The sequence below is a fragment of the Electrona antarctica genome (genome assembly GCF_951216825.1).
Source record: "Electrona antarctica genome assembly, chromosome: 8".
NCBI classification, from domain to species: Eukaryota; Metazoa; Chordata; class Actinopteri; order Myctophiformes; family Myctophidae; genus Electrona; species Electrona antarctica.
The window spans coordinates 41,780,189-41,808,079 of NC_136789.1; the positions used below are offsets into that span (position 1 = coordinate 41,780,189).

The 27,891-nt window shown below is 43.5% G+C and overlaps 1 protein-coding gene across 1 annotated transcript in view; it reads right to left on the reverse strand.

Moving 5' to 3' along the window:
- Positions 1–26,874, reverse strand: part of LOC306928779 (cell surface glycoprotein MUC18-like) — a gene marked incomplete at its 5' end in the record, with an annotated part of 92,760 nt that extends 65,886 nt beyond the window's left edge. The window contains 6 exons of the mRNA XM_079509052.1: positions 1,569–1,639; positions 5,215–5,437; positions 6,614–6,744; positions 11,578–12,014; positions 25,366–25,507; positions 26,853–26,874. Coding sequence (XP_079365178.1) covers positions 1,569–1,639; positions 5,215–5,437; positions 6,614–6,744; positions 11,578–12,014; positions 25,366–25,507; positions 26,853–26,874 — 1,026 coding nt within the window. The remainder of the gene's footprint in view (positions 1–1,568; positions 1,640–5,214; positions 5,438–6,613; positions 6,745–11,577; positions 12,015–25,365; positions 25,508–26,852) is intronic.
- Between the last annotated feature and the right edge of the window lie 1,017 nt (positions 26,875–27,891).

The window sequence follows — 27,891 nt, forward strand, 5'->3', positions numbered from 1 at the left end:
CTAAATCAATTAGTCTGAATAATCAATTAAGCCCCGTTTTATACTCTCGTACAACGGTGTAATGCAAAAATAGCAAACGTAGCTCATCTAAAAGCTCACAATAATATGTTGTGACGAGACGCTTGCAGCTTGTAGATGGTCTATAATGAAATGCCAAAATGAGGGGCTTGTTCTACAAGCAAAATAGGCGGTCAATGAGTTTAAAAAAAAGGGAAAGAAGAAGGGAAAAAAAGAATCCAATTTTTATTTTAAAGCCTTTTAGCCTGTTCCATCGTTGAAATCGCCTAGTTCGATTAAGTGTGCTGCAACACTTAATCGATACTGGACCAATTTCCCCACATAAGCACCATCAAACTTCTAGACTCTGAATACACAGGTTTAATTTAGGTTTGTGCTGACTTAACATAATTTCCAGACAGCTCGAGAAAGACAAATTAAGAGGTAAATCCCCCTCCTGTGTAATCTAGCCAGACATACACTCATCCCAGTATTTCCACACTATGGTTTTACACACACCCTGTGGTTGAGAAAAGGTAGCAAACAGAAGAGACAAAACACAGACAGATCATCACAAAGTATTTGTTCAGTAACAGGAGCCTTATATTTTTGGTTGGCATGCCAATTTATTTTCCTGTCAGGAGAGAGAATCCAACACAGACATGAGCTTCAATTTTACAGTGTTCCACTTCAAAATGTATCTGCTCATTTCTTTGTTACATAATTTCCAATTTTACTTTCCAGTGTTTATACAATATCCTGTATGCGTTCTCTCTCTTGATTGGATAGAATTAGTATCCTGCTAAACATCCTGGCTGTATAAACGTTTTGTGACGTCATGTGGGTCAATACATCATCATCATATTTTACTGACCGAGCTGATCGATGGAAATTAAAACCACACTTGCAATTTCCCAGAATTCCACCTGTATTTGCCCAGCTGTATAAATCATTCACCCTAAACATAAACTGTTTAGGGGCTCTGTGACGTCATGCGAGTCAATACATCATCATCATACATCATCATACTGTACATCATACAAGACTCAAAGCTTGAAATTGTCGGTGCAACCACACTTGCAATTTCCCAGAATTGCGCCTTTCTAGTTAGATATGCTTTTGTCGTTTGTTAAAGTTGTTGTTGATGATGATGATGATGATGATGATGATGATGATGATGATGATGACGACATCATAGACTATGATATGGTGCGTTCACACAGGCAGATGCAAAGATACAGTCTACCATTTATTGTCAATGGAATGCCAGCGACGTGAAGCTACGAATCCGACGTTCGTAGCTGCTGCAAAAGATACAAAGCTACAAATTGAAGCTGAGCTAGGTTCAACTTCCAGATGCAAAGCTACAAAGCTACAACTGTAGCTGCAATGCAATCTCCCCGCCGGCCGCCGACACACGTCACTGCGGACGCACACTTGATGACGTCAAGGACCGCGTGAGCAACAGATATACAAAGCGACAAAGTGACAAATATGCCTGTGATTTTTTGCATCTTTGCATAATATGCCTCGTGTGAACGCAACAATAGGCTGGGCTGGGGAGGACCTACCTTTGTCGGCAGCTCATTGGTCACAGAGATTCCAGTGAGGACACCCTCTATTAGCGGAGCCTCTGGCGGAGCTGGAGGGAAAAGGAGTCGTTAAGCTGATGAATTCTATGACAACGAGCGTGTCATTAACCATGAAAGCTCACTAATAACCCTAACACATCTGCATTATGTCACATGAAAGCTCACTAATAACCCTAACACATCTGCATTATGTCACATGAAAGAAAGATGAATGGATGGGTGACTCCTCTTTTGTGTTACTCCAGAGCAGTGTTTTCACTCCAATTGACTTGGACATATAGGTAAAATGCTGACATTTAACACAGAATTTTAAATATTTCCCATATTTTCTCGACTGACTCACTGTTGGTTTGAAAATAAAGAGTTGTTTATATAACTTTTTTTCAAAATGTGAACATAGATCAACTTAGAAATCGGCGCTCTTCAGAGTGCATGTCTCTGCCAAACCGGGTTGCCTAGCCAAGGGTGTGCAAGTCGTTGTTTTCAGCGGTCAGAAGAAACCATGGAAGCTGTGGGGCTAAATAGTGTTTCTATGACTATGGCGTGCCCTAAGGGCAGAAGTGGAAGTGTTTTTGGAAGAACACTATAGAGGCACCTTAATATGCATTTCCATTTTGGGGTTGATTGATGTTGCATTCTAATATGTGATTACATTTCATTTTTTTGTAAGACATAGGCCCTTCCCAATCCTACTAACTTTGGAAGCCAATTACAGGCAAACAGTATGGAATATCAAAGACCAGTTTGACACTAACTGATTCCCAAAATAATTTGTAATTTGTAAAAAAATAAATAAATAAAAATCATGTTTCTACTTTCTGCAACAAACAGTGGTAGTTGCAGCATTTGTGGTGGCCCCTATTGGTCTAAGTGGTCATTTGTGGTGGCCCCTATTGGTCTAAGTGGTCATTTGTGGTGGCCCCTATTGGTCTAAGTGGTCATTTGTGGTGGCCCCTATTGGTCTAAGTGAAATCACTTTTGGATTCTGTTGTTTAGCCCATTGAGACCTGAGGACGCATCTGTGTCATATTATAGCTTTAAACCCATTTTGGGCGGGAACCCCTTTTGGTGTTTTAACTAAGCATTATGTTATACTTTAGCTATTGAAAAATAGCAGATCTACAAGCTCATAGCGCGCCACCGAGTGGCGCGCTATGAACTTGTAGGTCTGCTATTTTTGAAAAATCGTAAAAATGCGGCACAAATCTTTGAATATATATTCTTTCAGAGCGAACGTTTTTTTTTATTTCGACGTCAGGCCTGAATGGTTTAGATATCCCTCAATCTGTGATTAAAATGTTCACTCAATCAGAAAATGCATATTTGCAATTCTTTGTGAAATAGGCCCCGTGCGGGAGTGGTTGTTTTGGGGTTGTTTTGGCTACAGGTATTTTAGTAATTGACTGTCCTACAGTACATGCACTACAGGTATGCAGGCCTCAATTACGTCATTGTAGTGATTGTACATGATATAAATAGATGTGTTCTACATCTCAGTATCATTTCTCACTAGTAATAAGTATAGTTAGGATTAATATAGTGTGTTCTAATGACCCAAAGTTGCTTTACATAAACATAGTAATAGTAACTAGATATCTCAAGAAGCTTGAAAATGAGTAGTAGCGGAAATGACAGTAAAGATCCTGGACAAGGAGGTGCTAAGCGTCACCGTAAGGTGCTTCGTGATAACATCCAGGGAATCACTAAGCCTGCTATCCGCCGTCTGGCTCGCCGTGGCGGTGTGAAACGTATCTCTGGTCCGATCTATGAGGAGACCCGCTCTGTTCTCAAGAATTTCCTGGAGAACGTGATCCATGATGCCGTGACCTACACTGAGCATGGCAAGAGAAAGACTGTGACCACAATGGATGTGGTTGATGCTCTGAAGAGACAGGGACGCACTCTGTACGGCTATGGAGGTTAGAATGTAAACAAATCACCCAAAGGCTCTTTTAAGTGCAACACACTCACAGGAGAGTTTGAAAACCATTGACGCAATTGTGCCAAAGAAAACAAACCACCACAGAGATGATCATGGACTAAAGGATGATGGGCAGAGAGCAAACCCCTTCTACATCAATGGCACTGCATTGGAGAGGGTCAGTGACTTCAAATTCTTTGGCGTCCACATCACTGAGAAACTCAGCCGGGACATACACACTGAATGAGTTGGTGAAGAAGGCAGAACAATGCCTCTACTTTCTCCAGAAGTATGGCATGGGACCCAAGGTCCTGTAGTGATAGGAGTTTAGTTCAAATCATTTCGTTCAATTCTCTAAAAAGATGAGTTCAACTTCAAATGATCCATTCACCATTCACTGTGCATCCAAAGTAGTTTGAAATGTGCCACTCGCAGGATGGGAGAGTCGCCAACTTACGGCAAGTTGACCAAAGTCATTGGAAATGCTCCAGCACATCAACTGTCAATCCGTCGCAGGAGGAGCCCTCGTCGCGTGGTTTACTCCAATAAGGAAACAGGAATGTCTTCAGCCAATCAAAGTGTTGCATTTTGCACTGGACAACTGAACACTAACAGGAAGTGAGCTAGTGCATTTCGTTGACCAAAAAGAACCCTCAAACAAGTCATTCACGACCGACACAACACTAGTCCTCAAGGACTACAGATGTACCACTGACTATAGTATGGGACATGTACCTCAACCTCAATGCAATGCAGAGGGTTGTGTGGACAGCCGAGCGCATCAGCTGATGTCTTCCCTCCATCCAGGACATATACTGTATATATGGGGAACATTGTGTCAGTAAAGCTTGCAGGCCCATTGAAAGATTCAATAACTATTTCATGTTAAACTGACAACTGACCAGAATAACTGTGGTTCTGTTCATTGATGGATAATTTTTGTGTTATTTATTAAGTACTGTACATAATTTATTTTGCCTTTGTGTAGCATTTGTGGTGCCCTCTATCGGTCTAAATTAAATCACTTTAAGGTCTGTGTTGTTCAGAGGCCCCTTAAGTCAGGGCCCGGGGTTCCCAAACTGTTGTTCAGAGGCCCCTTAAGTCAGGACCCGGGGTTCAGAGGCCCCTTAAGTCAGGGCCCGGGGTTCAGAGGCCCCTTAAGTCAGGGCCCGGGGTTCCCAAACTTTTTAGTTTGAGATCCAAAAGAGAAATTCCATGTCTACATGGGACCCAAACTTACAGTACAGTAGTTTTTGTTAGTAGAGTAGTATTTTAGTATAGTGAAAATAGACAATATACAAGCTACAAGGTTCTTTTTTTTAACATTATGTATTTGATAATTATATTTTTTTAATGTCAAAATGGGTACAGACCCATTGTTTGGGAAACCAAAAATAATCTCTGCCTCCCGGCCTTGCGGAGATAATTAATATGGAAATCACTGAAATATGCATGAATGTTGCTGACAAACTACAAACTTCAAAGTAATTTGTTCTGCATTCATTCAAAGTTTACAAAAGCCTGTACTTTTTTGTTTTGTTTTTTTTTGGTGCCAAAAATCTATTTTTGACATATACCCTCACAAATCCAATTGATCATTGTTCGTTGTATAACTCAATGGTTGGATTAAACGGCCATTTTTGGTACAGACAAGAGAGGGACACATTGTTTGCAATGGAAGAGCGTCATTGTGTGCTTGCTCACCAAACACCCTGAGGTGTGTCTTGCCCTCGGCGTTGCCTGCGGCCAGTCCGTTGACCTGGCAGAAGAACTCTCTCTCGTCAGACAGCTTAACATTCTGTATGATGAGCTGCGCGTCCTGCTGCTCTGAGATGGCGATGCGATCGCTGTACTCGGTGTTCTCGTCCACCTTCTGATTCAAGTCGTCACCGTAATAGATCCGCACGCGTGTGCCGCTGGCGGACCTCTGAGGGGACGACACACACATGAATTCACGTAAGAGACCAAATGCAGAATTGAACCCACTGTTTAAACACAAGACCCGAGACCAGACTCGACAAATGTCTTCTAAATCCTGATTGTTTTCTGAAAACCTATGTTTCTATGTCGGTGATGCTCAAACTGTTTCATGTGAAGGACCTCCAGAATTGTAATTGAAATGTATTCGGCCACCGACCCCCATCTGATAATATTTTGTTCCAGGGACCCCCCAGAAGCAAAGATTTGCGAAAAAACGTTCGCTGTGAAAGAATATATATTCAAAGATTCACAGTTTTTCAAAAATAGCAGATCTGCTATTTTTCAACAGCTAAAGTTTAAAATAATGGTTAAAGTGGTTAAAAGCTAAGGTCCCAGGTCTTAATAAGTTAACCACTTAAACCCTACGTATATACTTTCGCGGTGTGACACGGGTTTGATGATTGTGAACTGATTTGGTGCACTGTAGTGCAGGGGTTCTCAACCTTTTTGGCCGGGGACCCCCGAAAATGCTTTGGCAACGTCTCGGGACCCCTGCCCGCCCCCTCCCGACCCCCAATATAAATAATTATAATTTAGCTATTGAAAAATAGCAGATCTACAAGCTCATAGCGCGCCACCGAGTGGCGCGCTACGAGCTTGTAGGTCTGCTATTTTTGAAAAATCGTGAAAATAAAATTTAAAAAAAAATCTTTTTTTTGAAAATAATTTGGGGACCCCCTAAAATAATTTGGCGACCCCCCGAGGGGTCGCGACCCACGGGTTGAGAACCCCTGCTGTAGTGAACTTGACCTGCATGATTTTTCAATTGGACACTTTCTGGGGAGAAAAAACAAACAGCATCCGGTCTCCATGGGGGTTCCCAGAGGGTCTCCATGGGGGTCCCCAGAGGGTCTCCATGGGGAGGGTCTCCATGGGAGTTCCCTGAGGGTCTCCATGGAGGTTCCCAGAGGGTCTCCATGGGGGTTCCCAGAGGGTCTCCATGGGGGTTCCCAGAGGGTCTCCATGGGGAGGGTCTCCATGGGGGTTCCCAGAGGGTCTCCATGGAGGTTCCCAGAGGGTCTCCATGGGGGTTCCCAGAGGGTAAAACAAACAGCATCCGGTCTCCATGGGAGTTCCCAGAGGGTCATCCAGCCAGAGAGAGTGTGTGTGTGTTCTTACTCACCACAAACCACTGGATCATGACGAGGCTGGGTGTGTTGTCGTCTGTGAAGTTGTACTGGCAGGGGATATGTGCAGAGTCATCCAAGTACACCTCAATACTCTCCTCCATCGTCAGCTCCACTTTGGCCCACACTGGAGAACACACACACACACACACACACACACACACACACACACACACACACACACACACACACACACACACACACACACACACACACACACACACACACACACACACACACACACACACACACACACACACACACACACACACACACACACACACACACACATTAGATCAGCTGTTTCAGAAGGTAACCTAGGTGTAATAGTAATACTTTGTGGCACTAGTGTCGCACGATGACATGTACAGATGTTCAACTGAAAACAGAAAATGTTTTCAGTTGAAAATCTGTTATTTTCTATGAAACTGCAAACCTGTCAAATACAATATATGAATCTTTATCGTATGACAGTGTTTTTAGTATTTTTTACTATTCAGCTATGATGGCATGGCCAAAATAGCGACGGCAAGTTGAAAGTGGTTAGTAAATAAATCGCCATCTTCGCAGGCATGACACCCTTGATGAGAAATGTGTGAGGCATATTTTTGGCAGGACTGTTTTCATAGACAGTGCAAATGCCCAGCTATATCCAGTGTTCTCCAGTGTACGGTCAGTGAAGTGACAAGCCTGGCTGAGGACTTAACAGTATGTGTGGAATGTCTTCCCAGGCTGTCCCTGACCCAGTGTCCGGCAGTCTGGTGGGACAGATGAGCATGGTCGCCGACGCTGCCAGCTCCCATGGCACAGTTACCCTGGTTTCTCTCTCTCTCCAACCCACAATGCTTAGCCCTGGCCAAAAGAATCAGTTACCCAGCATTGTCGTGGGAACAGAGACATGCGACGGCGAGCCAGTGTGACACTGAGCTGCTGATGCAGCGAGCCAAGAAGTGCTTTTTCATTTGGCTCCTCGACACCGGCCAAGTCACACACAATGACGGAAGAACCCCAGATATTTTTTATACATGTCTTTCTTAACACAGAGATGCCTGAGTGAAAAGAGTCGACAGACCACTGCCCTTTTCATGCATTTAGGGCATTGTTTGGCTTCGTAAACGCCTTTTTGAACTTTCGAAGCACTGTGGCGTTCTGACGTGGTGGCCAAGAATCACTTCAACAAAATATTCTCTTGTGTTATTTGTCTACATAATGAAGAGCCCGGATCAAGTGGACACTTGACATAGAGGTATGTGAATGTTGTGTGGGGCTTGGTATTCCTGGCTTTTAGCAACACATCAGGGCATAGCAGAGACAGGTGTTCCAGTGAGGGGGTAAGTGGGGGTTCAAGTGGCTGGTAATCCGAATCCGGCTGGTGTTCTGCGGTCACTGACCCCACACATCACTGCGTGCCAAACACTCCCCACGGACTAGTGTCTCCAGCGTTGTTGGTGTTTATCACTATGCGCTGTGAGATCTGTCACACGTAGTGCAGACAGCACTGTCTGAGACTTGCGAAACGAGGACGTCAAATGCATCGTTTCATGGCACACCATCAAGCATAGGGAATGTAGTGTATGTCCAAGGACGTGTAGGCGATGACATTTTGTGGAGAAACACACAGAAGACATACATGTTTTTTTGGACGAAGACGGCATATACGCCAAGTTGCCATTTCATTATTTGACATTTTTGAGCGGTGCTAACCACTCCAACGACACGGCTTTGTGTGTAGGTCTCCCCCGGCGATAGCCCATCCTATGTCCAGCTTTTAGTGTATGTAACCAATTTTTTGTTCCAACACAAACATTAAATGCCTTTAACAATGAATGGACAATTCTGAGTGTTTGTGTAAACACAAACATTGCGTAACACAAACATTGATGATGAAGGTGGGGATGTGAATTGTGATTGGCCGGAATGAGATGATGTATGATAATGTACGATGATAAGAGCGCCCCTCACTTCAGATGGGTGTGATTTTTATTTTATCGTCCAATGTGGTTATGTATATTGTATACATATTTGTGTGCTTTGTTTTGCAACATGTCTGAACTGAGCTGTCATGATGAATCCTTGCATGAAAACATAATTCTGACGACGAGGATGGGATTCGAACCCACGCGTGCAGAGCACAATGGATTAGCAGTCCATCGCCTTAACCACTCGGCCACCTCGTCATATTCTTTGAGTGATTACACTCAAGGTGTGCTTTGCAAATTGACCAATGTGTTATTTGGTCATTTCAATATGCATACTGTACATACATGCAGTGTTTCTGTATCTACTCTACACCCAGACCCGAGCAGCAATCTGCATAGCAATTTGATCCCAGCCTTGACGAACATCAGCGTTTGTGTATTTGACAGGGCAGATCTGTAGTGAACATACATGCACAGACGAGAAGACCTATGGTTTTGTTTCTTTTTGGGGGTGCATGGCTGTCCGAAATTACGTCTTAGGAGGATATCTCCTCCTAAGTCCAGCTTTTGGTGTATGTGCACGAACTTTGTCCTAACACAAACATTACATCCCATTGACAATGAATGGACAATTTGGAGGTGAGGACGCAAATTCTGATTGGCCGGAATGAGATGATGTATGATCACTTCACACAGGTGTGATTTTTCATGGACATCCGAACATCAACATGCCCCCAAAAACACAGGTGTGATTTTATTTGTAAGAAGGTGGTTGAGGAGGAGGCGACGGATGAACTGCAAATTTAACTGACAAAAATAGCAATGCTAGAGTTCAGACAGACATTAAACTCCCTCAGTCTGGATGTGACCAATCAAACCTATGCCATGTCCTAATTTATACGTGATTTCACAAAAACTACACCATTATTTTTTACTGAAAATATTATCATTTAATTAACTTTTTCCAGCTTAACCCATTGAGACCTGGAACGCATCCATGTCACGTTAGCGTTTAACCACATTAACCATTAACCCATTTTGGGGCGGGAACCCCTTTTGGTGTTTTAAACATAATTTAGCTATTGAAAAATAGCAGATCTACAAGCTCATAGCGCGCCACCGAGTGGCGCGCTATTAACTTGTAGGTCTGCTATTTTTGAAAAATCGTTAAAATGTGCCTCAAATCTTTCCGAAAATTGTCATGATTTAGAAAACTTTCTTTTTTAAATTTCGACGTCAGGCCTGAATGGGTTAAAATATATATATATTTTTTTTAGGGTGACACCTATCAAAAACCTATAAGGGCTGTGCTGCGATGCGGCACATTAGCAGTTAGCTGTTCCTTTCAAGTGGACCTCATCTTGCTCTTGTGTACCGGAAATTGCAGACAAATGTTTTTCAGTTTAAACTGAATGGCTGAATTGGAAGCGAATGTGAATACTCATTACGCACGCACGCACACACGCACACGCACACACACACACACACACACACACACACACACACACACACACACACACACACAGCCCCTTGAAGCCCCTTCCCAACCTCCTTTGCACAGCACCAAGATGGGGCTTCATTCTCTTCTTTATGCACTAACTTCAGTGGTGGAAAGTAACTTTTACTGTACTTCAGCACAGTTTGAGGTATTTGTACTTGAGTATTTCCAATATCCAACACTTTTACTTCTACTCCACTACATCTCAGATCCAAATATTGTACTTTTAGTCCACTTTACATTTATTTGACAGCTTTAGTTACTAGTTACTTTGTAGATTTGGATTATTATTACAAAACATACATTACCATTTGAAAATGCCTTTGTCTATTTTCAAAAGATTTGTATACATTTGAGACATTCTGCAGAGTAAGAGTAAAGTAGTAAGAGTACTTTCTACTTTTGGTACATTAAGTACATTTTTACACCAATACTTTTGCACTTTTACTCAAGTATTCTGGACTTTTACTTGTAACAGAGTATTTCTACATTTCAGTATTGATACTTTTACTCAAGTACAAGATGTGAGTACCTTTTCCACCACTGTCCCTCCCACCCTCGCCCTGTGCCGTGAGGCCCCCAGAATGATATGCTCAACCAGCCGTGGCGCTCAGGATGACGCTCAAGCTATTGTTTCCCCACCTGCAGCAAGACAAAACAAGAATCCCCTCTAAATCCCTCCTCTTTCCCTCCCCTGCCAAGCAAAATATGTTTCCCAAAAAAGATTCTTTCCAAAAGGTTAAAGACTATTTATCGTGGATGTTTGTCTTTAAATGAGACTAGGTGTGATGGTGGGTGGGAGATAGTGGGTGTGGTGTGGACTGAGGTAAGAAGAGCTACACTGTCACGGAACGTGAATGTAAAAAAAAAGATGGTTTGGGGGTCCCGCAGCAGCGGTAACTTTTCATTTAATCCGATTAGCGCTGCAGACTCAGTGGGGATTTGACTTCCAAAGCCAACCTGGGGACAGCCTTATCTGGCCCTGTTTTGACTCTGCTGTGAGGACAAAGATACAAACATGTACCGTACACAGACACGCAAGCACGCACACATGACCTTGTGACACAATCCAAACTCCTGCCTGTATGTGTGTGTGTGTGTGTGTGTGTGTGTGTGTGTGTGTGTGTGTGTGTGTGTGTGTGTGTGTGTGTGTGTGTGTGTGTGTGTGTGTGTGTGTGTGTGAGCGTGGCGTGCATGCGTGCGTGCGTACGTACATGTGTGTGTCTACAAAACAGTAAATATTCCAAATGAATATTTGGACGTGTTGACAGGACCTGGCCAGTGACTCGACCATGAGACCCACAGTTATTGGCTTGTCATTGAACACAAGGAGAGAAAGAGGGGGGGGGGGTTGAGTCAGCTACAACTTCCAGGTAGACAGACAAACTGAGATTAAAATACGGCCTGGATTATTGTATTCTTTCATTCAAATGTAATATGTAATGATATTATTGTTGCCTAATTCCCTGGGGCGACCCGATAGCTGGCACATTCCCCAGTACTATAGTTAGCGTGCATACCACATAGCCTCTGATGCAGCTACCTGAGTCCTGGGTTCCATTCCTGAATACCACATAGCCTCTGATGCAGCTACCTGAGTCCTGGGTTCCATTCCTGAATACCACATAGCCTCTGATGCAGCTACCTGAGTCCTGGGTTCCATTCCTGAATACCACATAGCCTCTGATGCAGCTACCTGAGTCCTGGGTTCCATTCCTGAATACCACATAGCCTCTGATGCAGCTACCTGAGTCCTGGGTTCCATTCCTGAATACCACATAGCCTCTGATGAAGCTACCTGAGTCCTGGGTTCCATTCCTGAATACCACATAGCCTCTGATGCAGCTACCTGAGTCCTGGGTTCCATTCCTGAATACCACATAGCCTCTGATGCAGCTACCTGAGTCCTGGGTTCCATTCCTGGCCTGTTTGCTGCGAGTTGCTCTCTGATTCTCCCTGTTGCCTGTATCTCCCCACTGACTATCAAAATAATGACAGAAAAATAACATTTTCACATAAAACCTAAAAATGTTGCCTCTTTGTTGTTGTAACCAAATGCATCTATGACGGCTGTTGAAAATTGTCTCGTAGTATACAGATGAGCTCACTTCCAAGTGCAATCTGGAGATATTTTTGCTAACAGTCATATACTGTAGAGTATGAGCATTGGCAGGATCAGTCAGATGAATGGCTTTGTGCCCTGCATGTCAAGAGGAAGACTGGACGGTTGCACAGTTCAGTTTAACCACTTAAGCCCTATTTCATACTTCATCGCACAATGGTGTCATACAAGAATGGCAAAAAATAGCCGACCTACAAGCACATTTTTTACTTTTGATTTTATTTCTTAATTTTTTACAATTGTATCTATATAACATTACCACAATAAGATTGACGCCAGGTTGAAAGTGGTTAATGTTTGCAAAACACATATATAGAAATACAAATCTGACATAAATCCTTATGCTATATATGGTAAACAGAGAGGATACGTTTATGAAAATGGCCACACATTTATAAAAGCGATTAGAGACCAACAGTTTTTGGCTCGCACAGCATGGATGAGTTGGCCCTGTTAGTGGCAGCGACACAGCGATTGTGTTTTTTCCAAGAAAGACAATGGAGCTGAGACAATCCACACTGTTGGGGGTCGCCTGCCTCCGTCCTGACCCAGCTCTGTGCGTACAGTAGCTCATTATGGAGCTAATGCACACACAATAGCATCACACGCTAATCCTGGTCGTCACTACATTAGATGAAACCCATCAGCTTGGCTCTGTATCAGACGTCATGCTGCTCCTCATCTCCCTTATCTCCCTTATTCACCCCACCACAATGGTCCAGAATCACCTGTGACCGACCAGTCGGCCTCAATTGAATGGCTTAAGCCTTTGCACGCTTGGCCAGCCATGAAATAACGCCCTGTGCATGTGGCTGCTGATAAACTTTTGTCATCAACACTGATTTGAACGTGGCATTTTATAGGGACAAATTGTGGACAATGTGGAGGGGTGGGAGTGGGGGTAGTAGAATCAGGGAACATTACCAAATTATGCTGCCTAGCTTTTGGGGGAATGTGGATTGTGTCTGCTCTGCATATTTCTGTCTTATAGCTGCAGGCTAGCCCTGGGTAGTGCCCATAGACACACAGGGCTGTGGAATTCCCAAGCTCAGTTTAACCACATTAACCCTGGCATCAATATTGTGGGCACATTTAAAAAACGTTTTCAACATTTTTAAAACGTTGTCAGAAGATAAGATATTTTTTTCTGCCTTTATTGATAGGATGAAAGTAGTCTGACAGGAAATGGGGAGAGAGATGGGGGGGAAGACACGCGGCAAAGGCCGTCGGGATCGGGAGTCGAACACACGACACGTCGTCAGGCTGGCTCAGCAGCCTAGGTGCCCAGATGGTTGAGCTAACCATCCGGCCCTAATGTTCAGAAGATAACAGCAACTTAGCAAGCTAGCATTCATGACATGATTACAGTAAGTAAATGCGGTCTCCACCACTGTGCACATTACGTATCGTGTGCAGGGTGACTGATGCACAGCTATGAACAATGGAATCTGGGGTATTTTAAGTTGTGAAAACCATCACCTAAGCCTATGTTCTATGTTTGCAGGGGGGCCGGTGAGGGGGTTAATGTTAATACACAACATTGGTGTGGGCTCAGACACCTGGCAAATACTGCGCATGGCCTACAGTAGCTAACTTCAAAGTGCGCACGCACGCACGCACGCACGCACGCACGCACGCACGCACGCACGCACGCACGCACGCACACACGCACACACACACACGCACACACACACACACACACACACACACACACACACACACACACACACACACACACACACACACACACACACACACACACACAGAGCTCTATCTATGGTGACGATGAGAGGCGCCTGTCCCTACTGATGTGGAGTAGTTCTTTGTGAGGTAGCCTCTGGCACAAATCTTCCCAAAAGCCTGTTCTGTTCCCTGGGTGACAGTCATTCACAGAAAAGGGTTCAGGCCCCCTTCTTTCACGTAGAGAGATAAGGAAGTTACTGCAAATCTCATCAAAGATAGCCTCTTCATGTGCAATAAATCCTAGCCGTGGTGCTTGCCATTAACACAGGTCTGGTCTGTACCATCCCCATCATTTGTCTTTCTCCCACCGACATGCATGAACGCATATGCACTCTCTTTGTGTATAGTGGTTAGGTATTCCTTCTTTGGAAATCAAACTCTTTCATTATTTCTTTGCTATTTAGGCTTATGTATTTTGTGTCTTTGTTCATTTGCACTATTATTCTACATTTTGCATGCATTTATGTTCCTTCTTTAAAACACATTGAGGTCCCCTGTGTACTATGACATATAATTAAGTAAAAGTTGACTTGACTTGGCTTTCTACATCAGTAGAGAAACCCTCCCCCTTTAATTCCCTCAACTACCAGGCCATGATGACCCAGCATTCTCAGCTCCCCTGAATGCACCACAACACTCTATCTTGTGTCTTGACAGAAAAACAACGGCCGGCGCTACGAGTAGTGCCTGCGCACCCCCGGCACATCCCCAACTGCTGCCAGCAACAGCTCATCAAGCGGCGGAATACCAGAACACACAGAACACTGCGCGAGGGGGACGTTCCACCAACTTGTTACATGGGTTTCAATGCGTCTCCAAGGCACCGGCAAACAGTCCCGTGGTCTTTAAAGAACGTGTTAATTATTCCCGCTGGGCTGGCAACTTCTTAAGCCGGCACATTAATTTTTAAGCAGCTCACCCTGTGGCGGAGACTTCATTAAAAGAGAAAAAGGAATGTTTTATTTATTTTCGTGTCTGATGCTCGGCAGCGAATGGCAGTTGCTCCCCGGCACACAGCGGCAGCACGCATCAATACAGCCCCCACCGGCACTGCTCCACAACCACAGGACAGCTAATTAAAGGTCAACAGGCTAAACATTGTGTCTACATCAGGTGGGAGGGGGTTTCGCTATGAACAAAACTCTGTCAGCCTTTGCAAAGTACGACTATTGGATGGACAGTCGCCTAACTCTGCTGAGTAAATAAGGAAAGTTGTTAGCCACTATTAGCCAAGATATATTGTTTATAACTACATCATTGTTTGCTGTAGACACAGCAGAAGCTCTGGAGGCAGTTGTATTATTTGCTCGATACTGTGTAGTTCTAACCCACTGCAAAACAAGACAGTGACAGTTAACACACTGGCCTTGTTTTTTGCACAGTGATAGAAAAACTAGAGGAAGGGTGGGTTAAAGTGTCTTTTTTGCCCTGCTGGATTGTCACACACTGTGGTGAGACACCCACATGGATGGTGGCTAGTAGTGACTGTAGTACTGTACAGGAGTATATGTACATCACATACACAATCATATAATATCCATATACTCAACTAAACCCAGGTCTCCTGCATAGGAAACTAAACAGATACTGATTTCTTGGCCAAGGGATATATTAGGCTTCTGGCATAAAATTGCAACAGGCACTGAAAATAATACAGACAAAAGTATTCAGGAAACTACAGCCAAAATCTGTTCCAAAACCTGCCATTACTCCAGAGAAGGGGTGCTGAGGAAACCATGCTTTTGTTGGGAGCATCATATGAATCAATTGTCTTTCTTTCTTTCTTTTTTTTTTACACACATAAATCATTGCTGATGATGCTGCTTCCCATAATCACATTTCCTCCAAATAGATTTGACCGACCTACGATGAAGTAATGTTACTTAAGCAGGGGTCTATACTTTGTCCCCTCCTTTCTTCCTTTTACACCAAATCAAAGAAATAGCCAATGTACCAACTCAAAATACCATGTGTTGAGTTTGTAGGTCATCTATTTTTGCCGGATGTTCACCTAGTAGTATGACATGCCCAGAATAGGGACACATAGGGTTCATGTGGTTAACCACAGACATGGATTATACTGCCAAGATACACGTTTAAAAATAATAATAATAATGAAAACCTTTCCTAAAATGAAGTTCTGGAGCACTCTGAAGGTACTGTAGACGAAAATGGCATTCACACGTTTCGATGTTGGAGACAATAGAAGGTTGTGATTCCTCCACAATCTCAAATTAAAACGGGTGAAAGATGAGACATTAAGGTGGCAGGGCCAGGTGGGAGGCCTATTCCAACCCTATAAATGGAAGAGCTTGTTTCCCCATCATGTCTGTGACGACAGCACATTGACTCACGGGCACATTCTGACAAAGGCTCTCCTCATACCAGATCCTGTAGTCAACGTAGTAATAGGACAACTTGCTGGAGCTAGGGGCCAAATTCACAAGGTTTTGGTCAACAGACAAGCAGCGCAGTTGAACTGCTCAGTTGACGACGTATTCACGGCAGTGTGGTTGCTGAAACGTATACACACAGACAGACCTATGCACGCACGCATCCTCAAAGTGAGGGCACGATACAATGTGTACTAATCATCAATAATCTGTCTGGCTTCTCTTTTCAACATTCCAGTGCCCTAGCTGAACGTTGTGTGCCAATCTGCCCATGCATGTTTGAGGTTGAGTGTGTGTGTGTGTGTGTGTGTGTGTGTGTGTGTGTGTGTGTGTGTGTGTGTGCGTGCGTGCGTGCGTGCGTGCGTGCGTGCGTGCGTGCGTGCGTGCGTGCGTGCGTGCGTGCGTGCGTGCGTGCGTGCGTGCGTGCGTGCGTGCGTGCGTGCGTGCGTGCGTGCGTGCGTGCGTGCGTGTCTGTGTTGGTGTTTGCTGTTGAACCAGCCCCTGTCTCCACAACAAAGGCCTATCTGTGTACACCCTGTCCTTTCATCCTGTCCGTCAGACGTTAGAGGGGGAGTCGTCAGCCGCCCTAGCGTGCCACGCCCAAAGACGCGCCATCAAACTGGCAGCGTTGCTCTGGTCTCTGAAACCCCTCCACCCCCCCACGTACCACGCTGAGCTGGCTTAAAGAGCTCAAAGAGAATAGTAGAGTGATCACAGGTGCCTCTGTGGCGGTAATGAGTGGGAGAGTCTACCCCCTGATCCCAGGCCAGTCCTAATACTCAAGACCCTCCCAACCCCCTGCTACCCCAATCTCCCACCGCGGACACTGATGTCAGGCTGAATCCTAATCTTTTATTGGGTCCGGGATTGTTCTAATAGAGTTTGGGATAAGCCGCGCGGCCTGCTAGATTAAGGGGTGGCGGATGATTTTTTTTTCTTCTTTTTTTTTGTTGAGATAAAAACATTACATTGTGCCATTGTAAATGAAAGATTGCCTTGATTGCGTCAAAATTACCTAACTTCCCTCAAATATGAGGATGAAAGAGAGTGATGATGCAACACAGGGTGTAGGATTCAGACCCCTGGCATTACATAGGTCTGTGTCAGCTAGCTGAGCCACCTGGCACACACAGGTGCTAGTCACATGGCTCTCGGGGAAGCTGTTAGGGGTTAATTGCTTTGCTCGGGGACACTTTGACACATGACGAGCCATAAGGGTCGAACCGGCAACCTTCCAATACCCTTGCAGCCTCTCTACACAACTGTACAGTATATGCATTGTGCAATACAGCTAAAATGTTGATTCTAAATTGACATATTCCCCCAAATCTGAAAAAGTTGGCACATCTAAAATGTGGAGGACAAAATATCACATTTCACATATTTATTTGGCTCACATCACACAGTGCCTTTTTCAGAGCAATTGAAACAGGTGTGATGGTATGATGGTATCTATGTAATGCCAGGGGTCTGAATCCTACACCGTGTTGCATCATCACTCTCTTTCCATCTAACAATACCATCAACCCTTCAACTCACTTTGCGGCCTGGGCCGGTTTAGCAGTCCAGGCACCTTGGCTGGTAATCCAGCATAACAGTGTGTCGCAGGTTCGAGTCCCGATCCCGACGAATTTTACTGTGTGTCTTCCCCCCATCTCGCTCTCCGTTTCCTGTCTACCTACTATACATCTATCAATAAAGGCAAAAAATATCTTAAAAAAGAAAAAAAAACACACTGGGGGTGTTTTCTTACTTTATATACCAGATTTACAACACCTAACGTTTTATTATGTAAATGTGGTTACATGCTCAACATTTGGAACATTTGTGTGCGCGTGCGTGTGTGTGTGCGTGTGTGTGTGTGTGTGTGCGTGTGTGTGTGTGTGTGTGTGTGTGTGCGCGCACACGCATGCACACGTGATTGCGAGCATGTGAGTGTGTGCATGCATGTGAGTGAGTGAGAACGTGTGTTTTCTTACTTTATATATCAATGAAATGTATAGCACTTTTATTATGTAAACGTGTTTACATGCTCAACATTTGGAGCATGTGTGTGTGTGTGTGTGTGTGTGTGTGTGTGTGTGTGTGTGTGTGTGTGTGTGTGTGCGTGTGAGTGTGTATGTGTGCGTATGTGAGTGAGGGCATAGGGGTGTGCTTTTTTGAGTGGTGTAAACCACTCCTACAACTGGCTTTTTTGAGTGGTGTAAACCACTCCTACAACTGGCTTTTGTGTGCAGAAAAAAATGACCACGGTTGCTATGTTAAAAATAATTTCTGACGTAATTAAATCACACCCGGGTGAACTGGATGACCGTAGCAACCGTGGTCATTTTCTCTGCACAGAAATAGCCAGTTGTGAAATCACATCCAGGTGTGATTTCATTACGTCAGATCAGAGCTGATCAGGCTATATAATACCTTACCTTATTTCATTACGTCAGACATTACGTCAGACCACAGCTGATCATGCTATATAAAACCTTACACCACTCAGTTCACACGGGTGTGATTTTTTGCTAAACAAAGCCAAAAGAGAGATGGTAGAGAGAGGTGGTGAATTACATCAGTGGTCGTGAGCTGCATTTGAACCTTTGACACTGGTACCAGCTCCCTCCCTGTGATCTAATTGTTAGCTCTAATGCATGGCACTTTGATATAGGTGATCACTGATTTCTGCCTTGATGCAGCCTGAGATGTTTAGCCCCAAAGGCACAGTGGGAGCTCAGACAGCTAACAGACACAACACGTGTCAGGCAATAATCAATGTGTCCTGAGGTCCCATAAATAGGGCTCATGAGATGTGCTCTGCACCTTATTCCCTTGTCCTGTCCTACAGCATTATTATTGAAATACATGTGGCTGATTTGTACGGGAAATGAAAATTGCTTTTTATAGGAGGAAGGAGAGGCCAGGCCTGCACGCACCCACCCTGCACCTATCTCTTATCTGAAATCTGAATTCTTATCAACTGCTCAGAGAATCAGAGTTCTGTTGTAGAGCCTTGTTTACATACTGTAACTCAAGCACTATAGTAAAAACAAAAATCCAATTAGATTTATTATTTAAAAAAAAAAAATGTAATGCCCAAAATACGGATGCCAGTTTGAAATGAGATATTCCGTCTCCCCAGGCTCAACAAGTGCCAGAAAGACGAGATGTTGTGTTTTCAGTGGTTTTACGCTAACCTATGAGTCACCGTTTAACCCTCAGCCAAATATGGAACCAGGAAATCACGTGATCGCTAAATATCGCCTGCCATACATTCCAATGTTAGAGCATTTTCTAGAACGCTCATCCTGGATCGTTCCACTACACCCACGACCACCATTCAATTTTCAATCGACTCTAGCTATTCGACTCTAACTCGACTCACATTGTTTTTCATTCCTTTTTCCACGAATGCCCAGCGAACTGCATTGTACTAGTGTACTTATCAACATTCGAACTGCATTGTACTAGTGTACTTATCAACATTCGAACTGCATTGTACTAGTGTACTTATCAACATTCGGGGTGTAACGGTCAGTTATTTCTATCACAGTTACCAACATTTCACAGGGTATTAATGATCCTCCTTTAAAGATAAAATTGATAGGTTTCAAAAGTGTAGCATACCCTGAATGCTTTACATATAAACCACTGACACCAACACAGAAATAAGTCTCAGATAAATAAGATTATCTATATGCAATCAATCAAGAATGACAATCAAGTTACAACAGAGTTCATCATGACAGGTTAAATATTATCGTGTTTAATCACGGAAGCGTCACGTCCTGTCAATCAATCAATCAATCAATCAATCTCCTTCCTGACCCTCCAAAACATAAACAAAAACAAAACATATACCTCTCACAGAAAATAGGACATTACACATAAGAATGGATATAGTGTTAAGGAATATTTTGAGCCATGCCCTTTTAAATGACATTTTAAAAGAAACCCTTAATGAATAATGTGTGGCAGAGCTACAGGGGGATCGATCGTAGTGGACATAAATATTATGTGACTACTTTAAAGGTTATGAGAAACGGAAAATCTCTGGCACTGCGTGAATCAAATAATGATTTACTTGTGGCAGTCAAAGAGTTTGTTATAATGCTGGATAACTAGATGGATAAGGCAGCAGGATGTGCTTTGCTATGCATTAGGCCTACAAATACAACTAACCCACATCACTGTGGGATCTATGATGATTATTTTGTCTAGAAAAATCACAAAATCATTGTTTGGCAAGCCTTAGCATCTGCTGCGGGTTGGTGGAGGACAAGCACTCGCAGGTGCGGACATGTGGAGTGTGGAGGAGAGGCAGCAGGTGTGTGTGTGTGTGTGGGGGGGGGGCACTAGAGCAGTGGTTCCCAAACTTTTTAGCCCCAAAAGAGACATTTTATGTTAAGTGAAAGTAGCCCATCTAAAAGTTTATTTAGATTTCAATGTTCAAATTGAAAACATTGTAGGAATATTTACTGCGATGCAAAATGGCTCTCGACCCACTGTTTGTGAAACACTGCACTAGAGGTATATAGCAGTTTAAGAATGAAGACATGAAACACTTTCACTTTCACCTTCACTGCAGCCTCAGACATCCCCAGACTAGGGAATGTGCATCTGTTTTCACAACAAACTTACATATATCACGTTGAAACACCCTTCTGGGGGCGAACCCCCCCCCCCCCCCCCCCCCCCCCCCCCCCCAGCGGTAGCTAGCCAGGCAAAGTCAAGCACAATGACAGATGTGTTTTCTGAACGCAGCGACCAGCTGCACAAGTTGTGACATAACAGCTCCCGAACCTTCCGTTTTATCTCAATCTCTAGACTGCGTGACTCCAGCTCCTCAGCATGCAATATCAACAGTTTACTTTATTGACTCTGCTGTGAGTGACGCGCCGAAGACCTTGAGGAGACGTTGTGGTCATGGCAGGCTGCCTGGTGGTTTGGGCGGCGCACTGTGTCCTCCTGCCGTTCTGCCAGTGGAGGAAGGGGGCAGGTGAGGGGGAGCCCTGAGAAGTGTAAGTGATCCGGGGCTCACGGGGGGCAAGAGGACGAAGAGGTGGGCTTCATGCTGACACAGCAGCTGTTAACGATGGGGAACGTCAGTCCCTCATTCCCATGCTAAAGGAGGACAAGGCACAGCTGGGGGGGCAAGGGGACCTCTTCCAGCTGCACCTGTGGCCTGAGACATTTGTCAAGTGATTTGTGGGAAGTGGTATACTACTACTGAAGTAGGAGGCAGGGTGAGGGGGAGGGGCAGGTGCACAGGACCACACATACAAGTATTGTACTGTTCAATCCTCTCCCTCAAGCCTGCCACACCTGTGTGGCCATGACAAATCCTACGCTTCCCCTATCGCAATTTGAGAGTAGTACTACTTCCACCCTCCTTGTGTGTTTTCATTGCTGGAGTCAGTGGTGAAGTTAAGTGTGACAGGTGGCATGACCTCTGGGTTTTACATCCTGGCTGGCTTGTCAACAGCCGGTGTTTAGCAGCATTCAGCTGGACAGGACTTCTTGGCAACTTCTTCGTTTTGGCCACTGAATTCATGGCCTCTATTCTCTTTAGATTCCACGATGCCGTTACGATCACGGTGAAGGTTTTGTGTTGCCATCAATGCTCAGTCCCTTCCACATTGTAAGCAGACACACAATGCCTTGAACAACCCCTAAACTGATTAGATTGTTTGCGAGAGGAACTGACACTGGAGGTCTTCCTCTTAACACAATTCAGCATTATCTCTTCACTCACAAGCTGCCACACAACAAAGAGCCTTGTGCTCCTGACACCGTACCGATTGCTGTGACAGTGGAGCGTTGTTAAAAGCACAGGTTTAAGCACCCAGAGCACTTAAAGACAGAGGTATTATTAGGCTGCACCTCTTTTTAAATCTTAAACGAAAATTGTTAATACAACGTAACTAGCACAACTGTGGTGGTTTTCCTGCTCTTCTACTGAGACATTTAGATCGTGTGGTCAGGTAGGACCACTACTGGTTGACAAGAGGTATTGCCTTTCCTTACAGGCTCTCCGTTAGCTCAACAGTTCAAAGTTTGGCACTCACACGGTTCAAAATCTGATTAGAGCATGAAAGTTGTGCTTTGTGGCTATATCCATATATCCATATATCCATATATGTCATTACAGACAAAAAAAGTATCATTTTATTTTACAAAAATGCAGAAAATCTACCAACTTGTCCATCTGCTATTTTCGCCATGGGACATCATCGTATAATGAAGTGTAAAATAGGGCTTTAGTGCTTAATGAAGCACACAGGCACTATGCACCAACAACACATGCTGCATTCAAAGCAGAGATGCTCTGACCTGGATTTCTGGGCCTGATACTGAATGCTGATCTCATGTAATGTAAGCAGTATATGCAGATACCAACCCAGTCAGCACGGTAGATTCAATGAGCTTTGAAACATCCTGCAGCAACCCCTCTAACAAGTGACTACGTGTGAAGTGGAAACGTATCATTTTGGCCAATCTTAGAGAATCACTAAACATTTGCGTATGGTCAGCAGTACCTGCCTACAATCATCATTTTTTCATTCTGAATTAGGGTCGGTGATCTTTTAACAGCTTCTAATATATAGGGAGGAGGTGGGGGGTGTAAGGACCTGATATTTAAGCATCTATTTATCCCCCTCCCTTTGAAACATCAAGTTCAAAGATCTGAGCCAATCGCCTTGATCTGTGAGCTGAGACGACCCAAAGCATCACCAAAGCAACTCTCAACACACAGCAGAGGCCACAGCTTTGTTGGTGGTTTTGCGAGAAAGCACTCAAGTATTATTAACCACTTAAAACCCTGTATACTTCAGTTGACCGGGGTCCCCCAGGGGGAACTATACTTAATCCCTCCTTTTCTCCCCACCAAATATCCGATCTGCAAGCTCATACAACACAAGTTTGTAGATCTGCAATTTTTGCAGAATGTTTACCTATAAGGTTCATGTGGTTAACAGGAATCATATAGAGGTAGGCCGACAGCATGTACACATTCTTTTGACCCCCCCCCCCCCCCCCCCCCCCCCCCCCAACCCCCCAAATGCCCCTGTCTGACTTCCCTAATCAAGTCAAAGCCTTGTTTCCAGTGTGATGAAACGCTCATTGCATGTCTGGGGCCTTTTTCTAATCAAATTCAAGTTATTCAATTAGGATTCCTTCCAAAGCAGTCTCTCTGATGTGCAAAACACACACTTCTCCCAGAGGCTGCGGAGCGCATAATCCCCCTTCGATCCGTGTGGTTTTTGAAAATGTGCACACTTATACAATAATCAAAAGTTTTGGGCTACAGTACAGCGGAGCAACATGCAGCGCTGGCTTATCCAAACTAACACGATGGTTAGGACGGAAAAAAGGATTGCTAAGTGGGTCCAGAAATGTGGGCAGAGTGTCAGATGCATGTGTGAAGCCCTGCCAGTTAATACGTCCAGGCTCTTTGGTAGCACCAGATGATGTCCCACTGCACTGTGACTGAAACCCGGCCAGACAGCACGCTGAAACACCATTGATATGTCATGGCCAAAACAATAGCAACATTATACCACAATAGCATGCCGTTTTTGTACTGTCTTGTAAATCAAGTCTTTTAGTGTGTGGTCCAGTCAGTCTATTGTGCACAATGGAAATGAGGGGGAGGGGCTGATTGCTTTACAGTACAAATGGACATTTTGGAGTTTTGGGGGGTGAATGTGTAGGCTACACTTCCATGGTTAACTGTAGCGCGACATCGTATTTATACCGATTAACATTGCAGAGCACATCGTGAGCCTTGAACACAGTAACTACAGGCGTCAGTACTTGAAACGCAGTAAACGAAGCCAACCGTCTCATTGCAGACAGACCCTACAAGGTGAACAGCGTCCAAATAAAGTTAAACAGTCATCTGTCTTCCCTTTTCCTGCAATTGAGTGTGATTACTTCTAAGACTTGGTGATTGCTTTGCTACTCAACAAAACAACGCAATTGCTATGTACTCTGAATAGATAGCCTATGTGAGAGAATAGATCCACTGCAAACAGTGATATACAAATTTCAGTACGATACAGTTGGATATTGTCCTTTTCTTTTTGCTGAGGTTTGCGTGATCTGCGCAAAAGGACAGTTAACCCATTTTGGGCGGGAACCCCTTTTGGTGTTTTAAACATTGTTATAATTTAGCTATTGAAAAATAGCAGATCTACAAGCTCATAGCGCGCCACCGAGTGGCGCGCTACGAGCTTGTAGGTCTGCTATTTTTTTTAAATCGTGAAAATATTTATTTCAGAAAACTGGAGGATTTAGAAGGATTTTTTTAAATTTTGAGGTCAGGCCTAAATGGGTCAAATGATAAGGGACAATATCGGTGGCACCCAACTGTAAGTCACCATTGTATTCACACTGGAGAGAAATCTACTCTAATCGGTTACATAAAATGAAGGAACATCTGCTTAAGTGCTCATCCACACCTTTGCCAGAGGATGCTGAAAACACCAACACAAACATGGCCTGTTGAAATGACCCGGTCTACAGACAGACTACCTTTTGTATTTGTGTGTGCCTATTTTCACATAATGAATAATGTTGTTAGCATATTATGACAGGGACTCAAGGATACATGTCTTTTAAAGGGCATGACAATTGACTTATCACAATTGTAGCCAGCAACATCTTATCAAAGAGCTCAACATATGTGGCTATGTTTAGATGACGCTGTAGGATGGTGGCGCTTATAGAGCATTGCATTTTGGTTCCACTGCGAAATTGGCCATTCGTTTTTTCCCATAGAGATTTACAAATATATGTATATCTTAAGCCTAGAATCTGGCTTGATTCTAGGCTTAAAATAATGAATATGTTTGTAAATCTCTATGGGAAAAATGAATGGACGATTTTTCAGTGTAACCAGAAAACCACGACCACTGCTATGCCCTATATGGAAACATACAATTTGCAAGCCAAAAAACAAATGTGCCAAAAAATAGCAAGAACTAACTAATGTCTGCTTGCATTATAAGTAAGACATTAACCTGTGTGTGCCATCACCATGTGTGTGTGTGCTCCCTATGAGGAGCACTGACATGCTTACTGTGGCTTGTCGATATGAGCGTTCCTGCTTTCTGCTGGGTGGCAGATGCCCACTCGGCTGGGGGTGGAGGTTACCCCACTGTGCTGTGACTCCTCCAGCCCTGCAGGGGGGCCTGCAGGCTCAGGGCTTACTGAACACACGTCTGCTGGCGCACAACCAGATTTATGGATATTTTAGGGACCTGGCTTCCATGAACCCGTTGCACTCCTGCTTTGCAAGTAAACCACTTAGTTGACCATCTTGTTTCACTGTGTCATCAGTCTCTCAAGGCAGATACCTATTACCCAATATTTGAATGGTATAGTCTGTAACTCCACGATCTGCCTTGTAAGTTATGACAATAAGCTGTCATCTTGTCAATTCTGTTCAAATAAATATTGAATTTTCTGCTTTCTTGAATTTTCTGCTCAGCAACAAGCTTTGGTTTTCCAGTAAGACTATTTTTTTTTCAACGTATTGTTTTTATTGTCATTGTCTGGGTAAACAATACATTTTATACACAAGCATCATAGCATCATTCAGTTCTCAGTACAAAATTGTCTCCCCAAGGAGACAGCAGCAACATTAAAAGTAACATATTTGAAAAATAATAATCATAAATAATAATACTAATAATAATAAAGTGAAGAAATGTAAACATGAAAGACAACATCTGATCGAGTAGTTCAGTCAACGGACATGAAAGAAAAAGAAAAGAATAATAATAATAAAGAAAGAAAAGGAAAGAGGGGGGGGGGGGGGGGGGTCCATCAATCAAAGAGAATAAATAGTATATGCGAGTTACAGAACGTACCATACATATTTTTATAAATACTGTCACAGTGCGCATCTACCCACATATTGTACAATCATATCACATTAAACATTCATAATCTCTTTGTAGAAATACATCTTGGTAATGTTAAATCTCGATGCGTGCGAAGGGCGTCCATTTCTTAATAAATTGCTCATTTTGTAGCCTCACCAAATAAGTAATTTCTTCCATGTCTCTAATTTCTTTTACTTTATTCAGCCATTGTTCGTGGGTTGGAGGGTGTTTTCCTAGCCAATTTATTGTGATAGTCTTTTTGGCCGCTGTTAACAATATCTGGAGGAGGTACACCTTTTTCCTACCTTCAAACCCAGTCGGCACCAAGTAAGACTATTTTTATTATTCAACTGCAAAGGTTTAATGGAAGTTTCAACATTAACATTTCAGCATTCCGGATGTACATATTATTTGGCGGGAGCATTTGAAAATTGTGTGAGCCAACAGGTCTGTCTTGAGAGACTACTTCGTTGCTTGCCGTCATACACGGCTTATGGAGAAAGAGAAGCAAGCAGCTGGTGATGGAGTAGCACTTCAGGAGGCATCAATTATTCAGAGGGACTTGGGATGGGGTCTGTTCTTGCACAAACACTAGGTTCATATTACTGTACATACTGTAAGTACAAGGCAGATTATAAGTAACCATATGGGACTAATCCCCTGTCCACATTGTTCTTACAGCTTAGGGAGCTCATTGGCATTGTCTCAACTGCCTGGATTCTCAATGTCAGGGAATTATTACTAAAAAAAGCAGAATTAACAAGCAATTGAATACATTTGTGTCCAGTGTGTGTGTGTGTGTGTGTGTGTGTGTGTGTGTGTGTGTGTGTGTGTGTGTGTGTGTGTGTGTGTGTGTGTGTGTGTGTGTGTGTGTGTGTGTGTGTGTGTGTGTGCGTGTATGTGTGCGTGCGTGTGTACAGTGCATGGAAAATACAAGTTGAAATCAGCCTGCGTCATCTGACCAGCATCAATACCTAATACTAATCGTGGATGCAAAAGCCTTTCAGATCTTCCACAGCCTGTCCAACAAACAGTCCCATTGTGAATACACCAGGGACACAACTTGTGACTCCCTAATGGCGTACCTGATTGGTAACGCCTAATAATGACAATTTCAATTCATTAACTCTGAAGAGAACCCAAGACGTAAATGCAGAGGTTCAGCATGGTGGGCCCCAGCAGGAACAACTCGGCAATGTTCCTGAGATTCAGCAAACAAAAAGAAAAACTATTAAAATCTGACTTTTTCTTGTGACATGATTTATTTATTTTAAACTACTTTTTATTATTATTTTTTCATTCCTAAGCCAAAAATGTTATGACGAGTCTTCATTGAACTCTGCAGGTCATCAAATTATTGGCTTAGGAATGCAACAAAAACAAACTAAAATCTCCATGAATTCAAGGCTTCAAGGGGTGTGTAATTGATATAAAATAAGTAATTTGTTTTGGGTGAACTACTTTGAATTGTTGAAATAGCTCAGAGGCTTGTAGAACAGTTATTTTCACAGCGTGACACCATCATACGACAATGTATAAAATAGGGCTTAAGTGGTTATGAATAATTAAATTATTACGTTTCGGTATGGGTTTGGTGATGTTAAGGTTATGGTCATGGTGAAGATCTGTGGAGGACGTTCACAGCACCTGGAAGTCCAGCCTCTTTCTCTATGGATGTGTAGGCTGTATTTATGTGAGCTGTGATTTATGATGGGAGG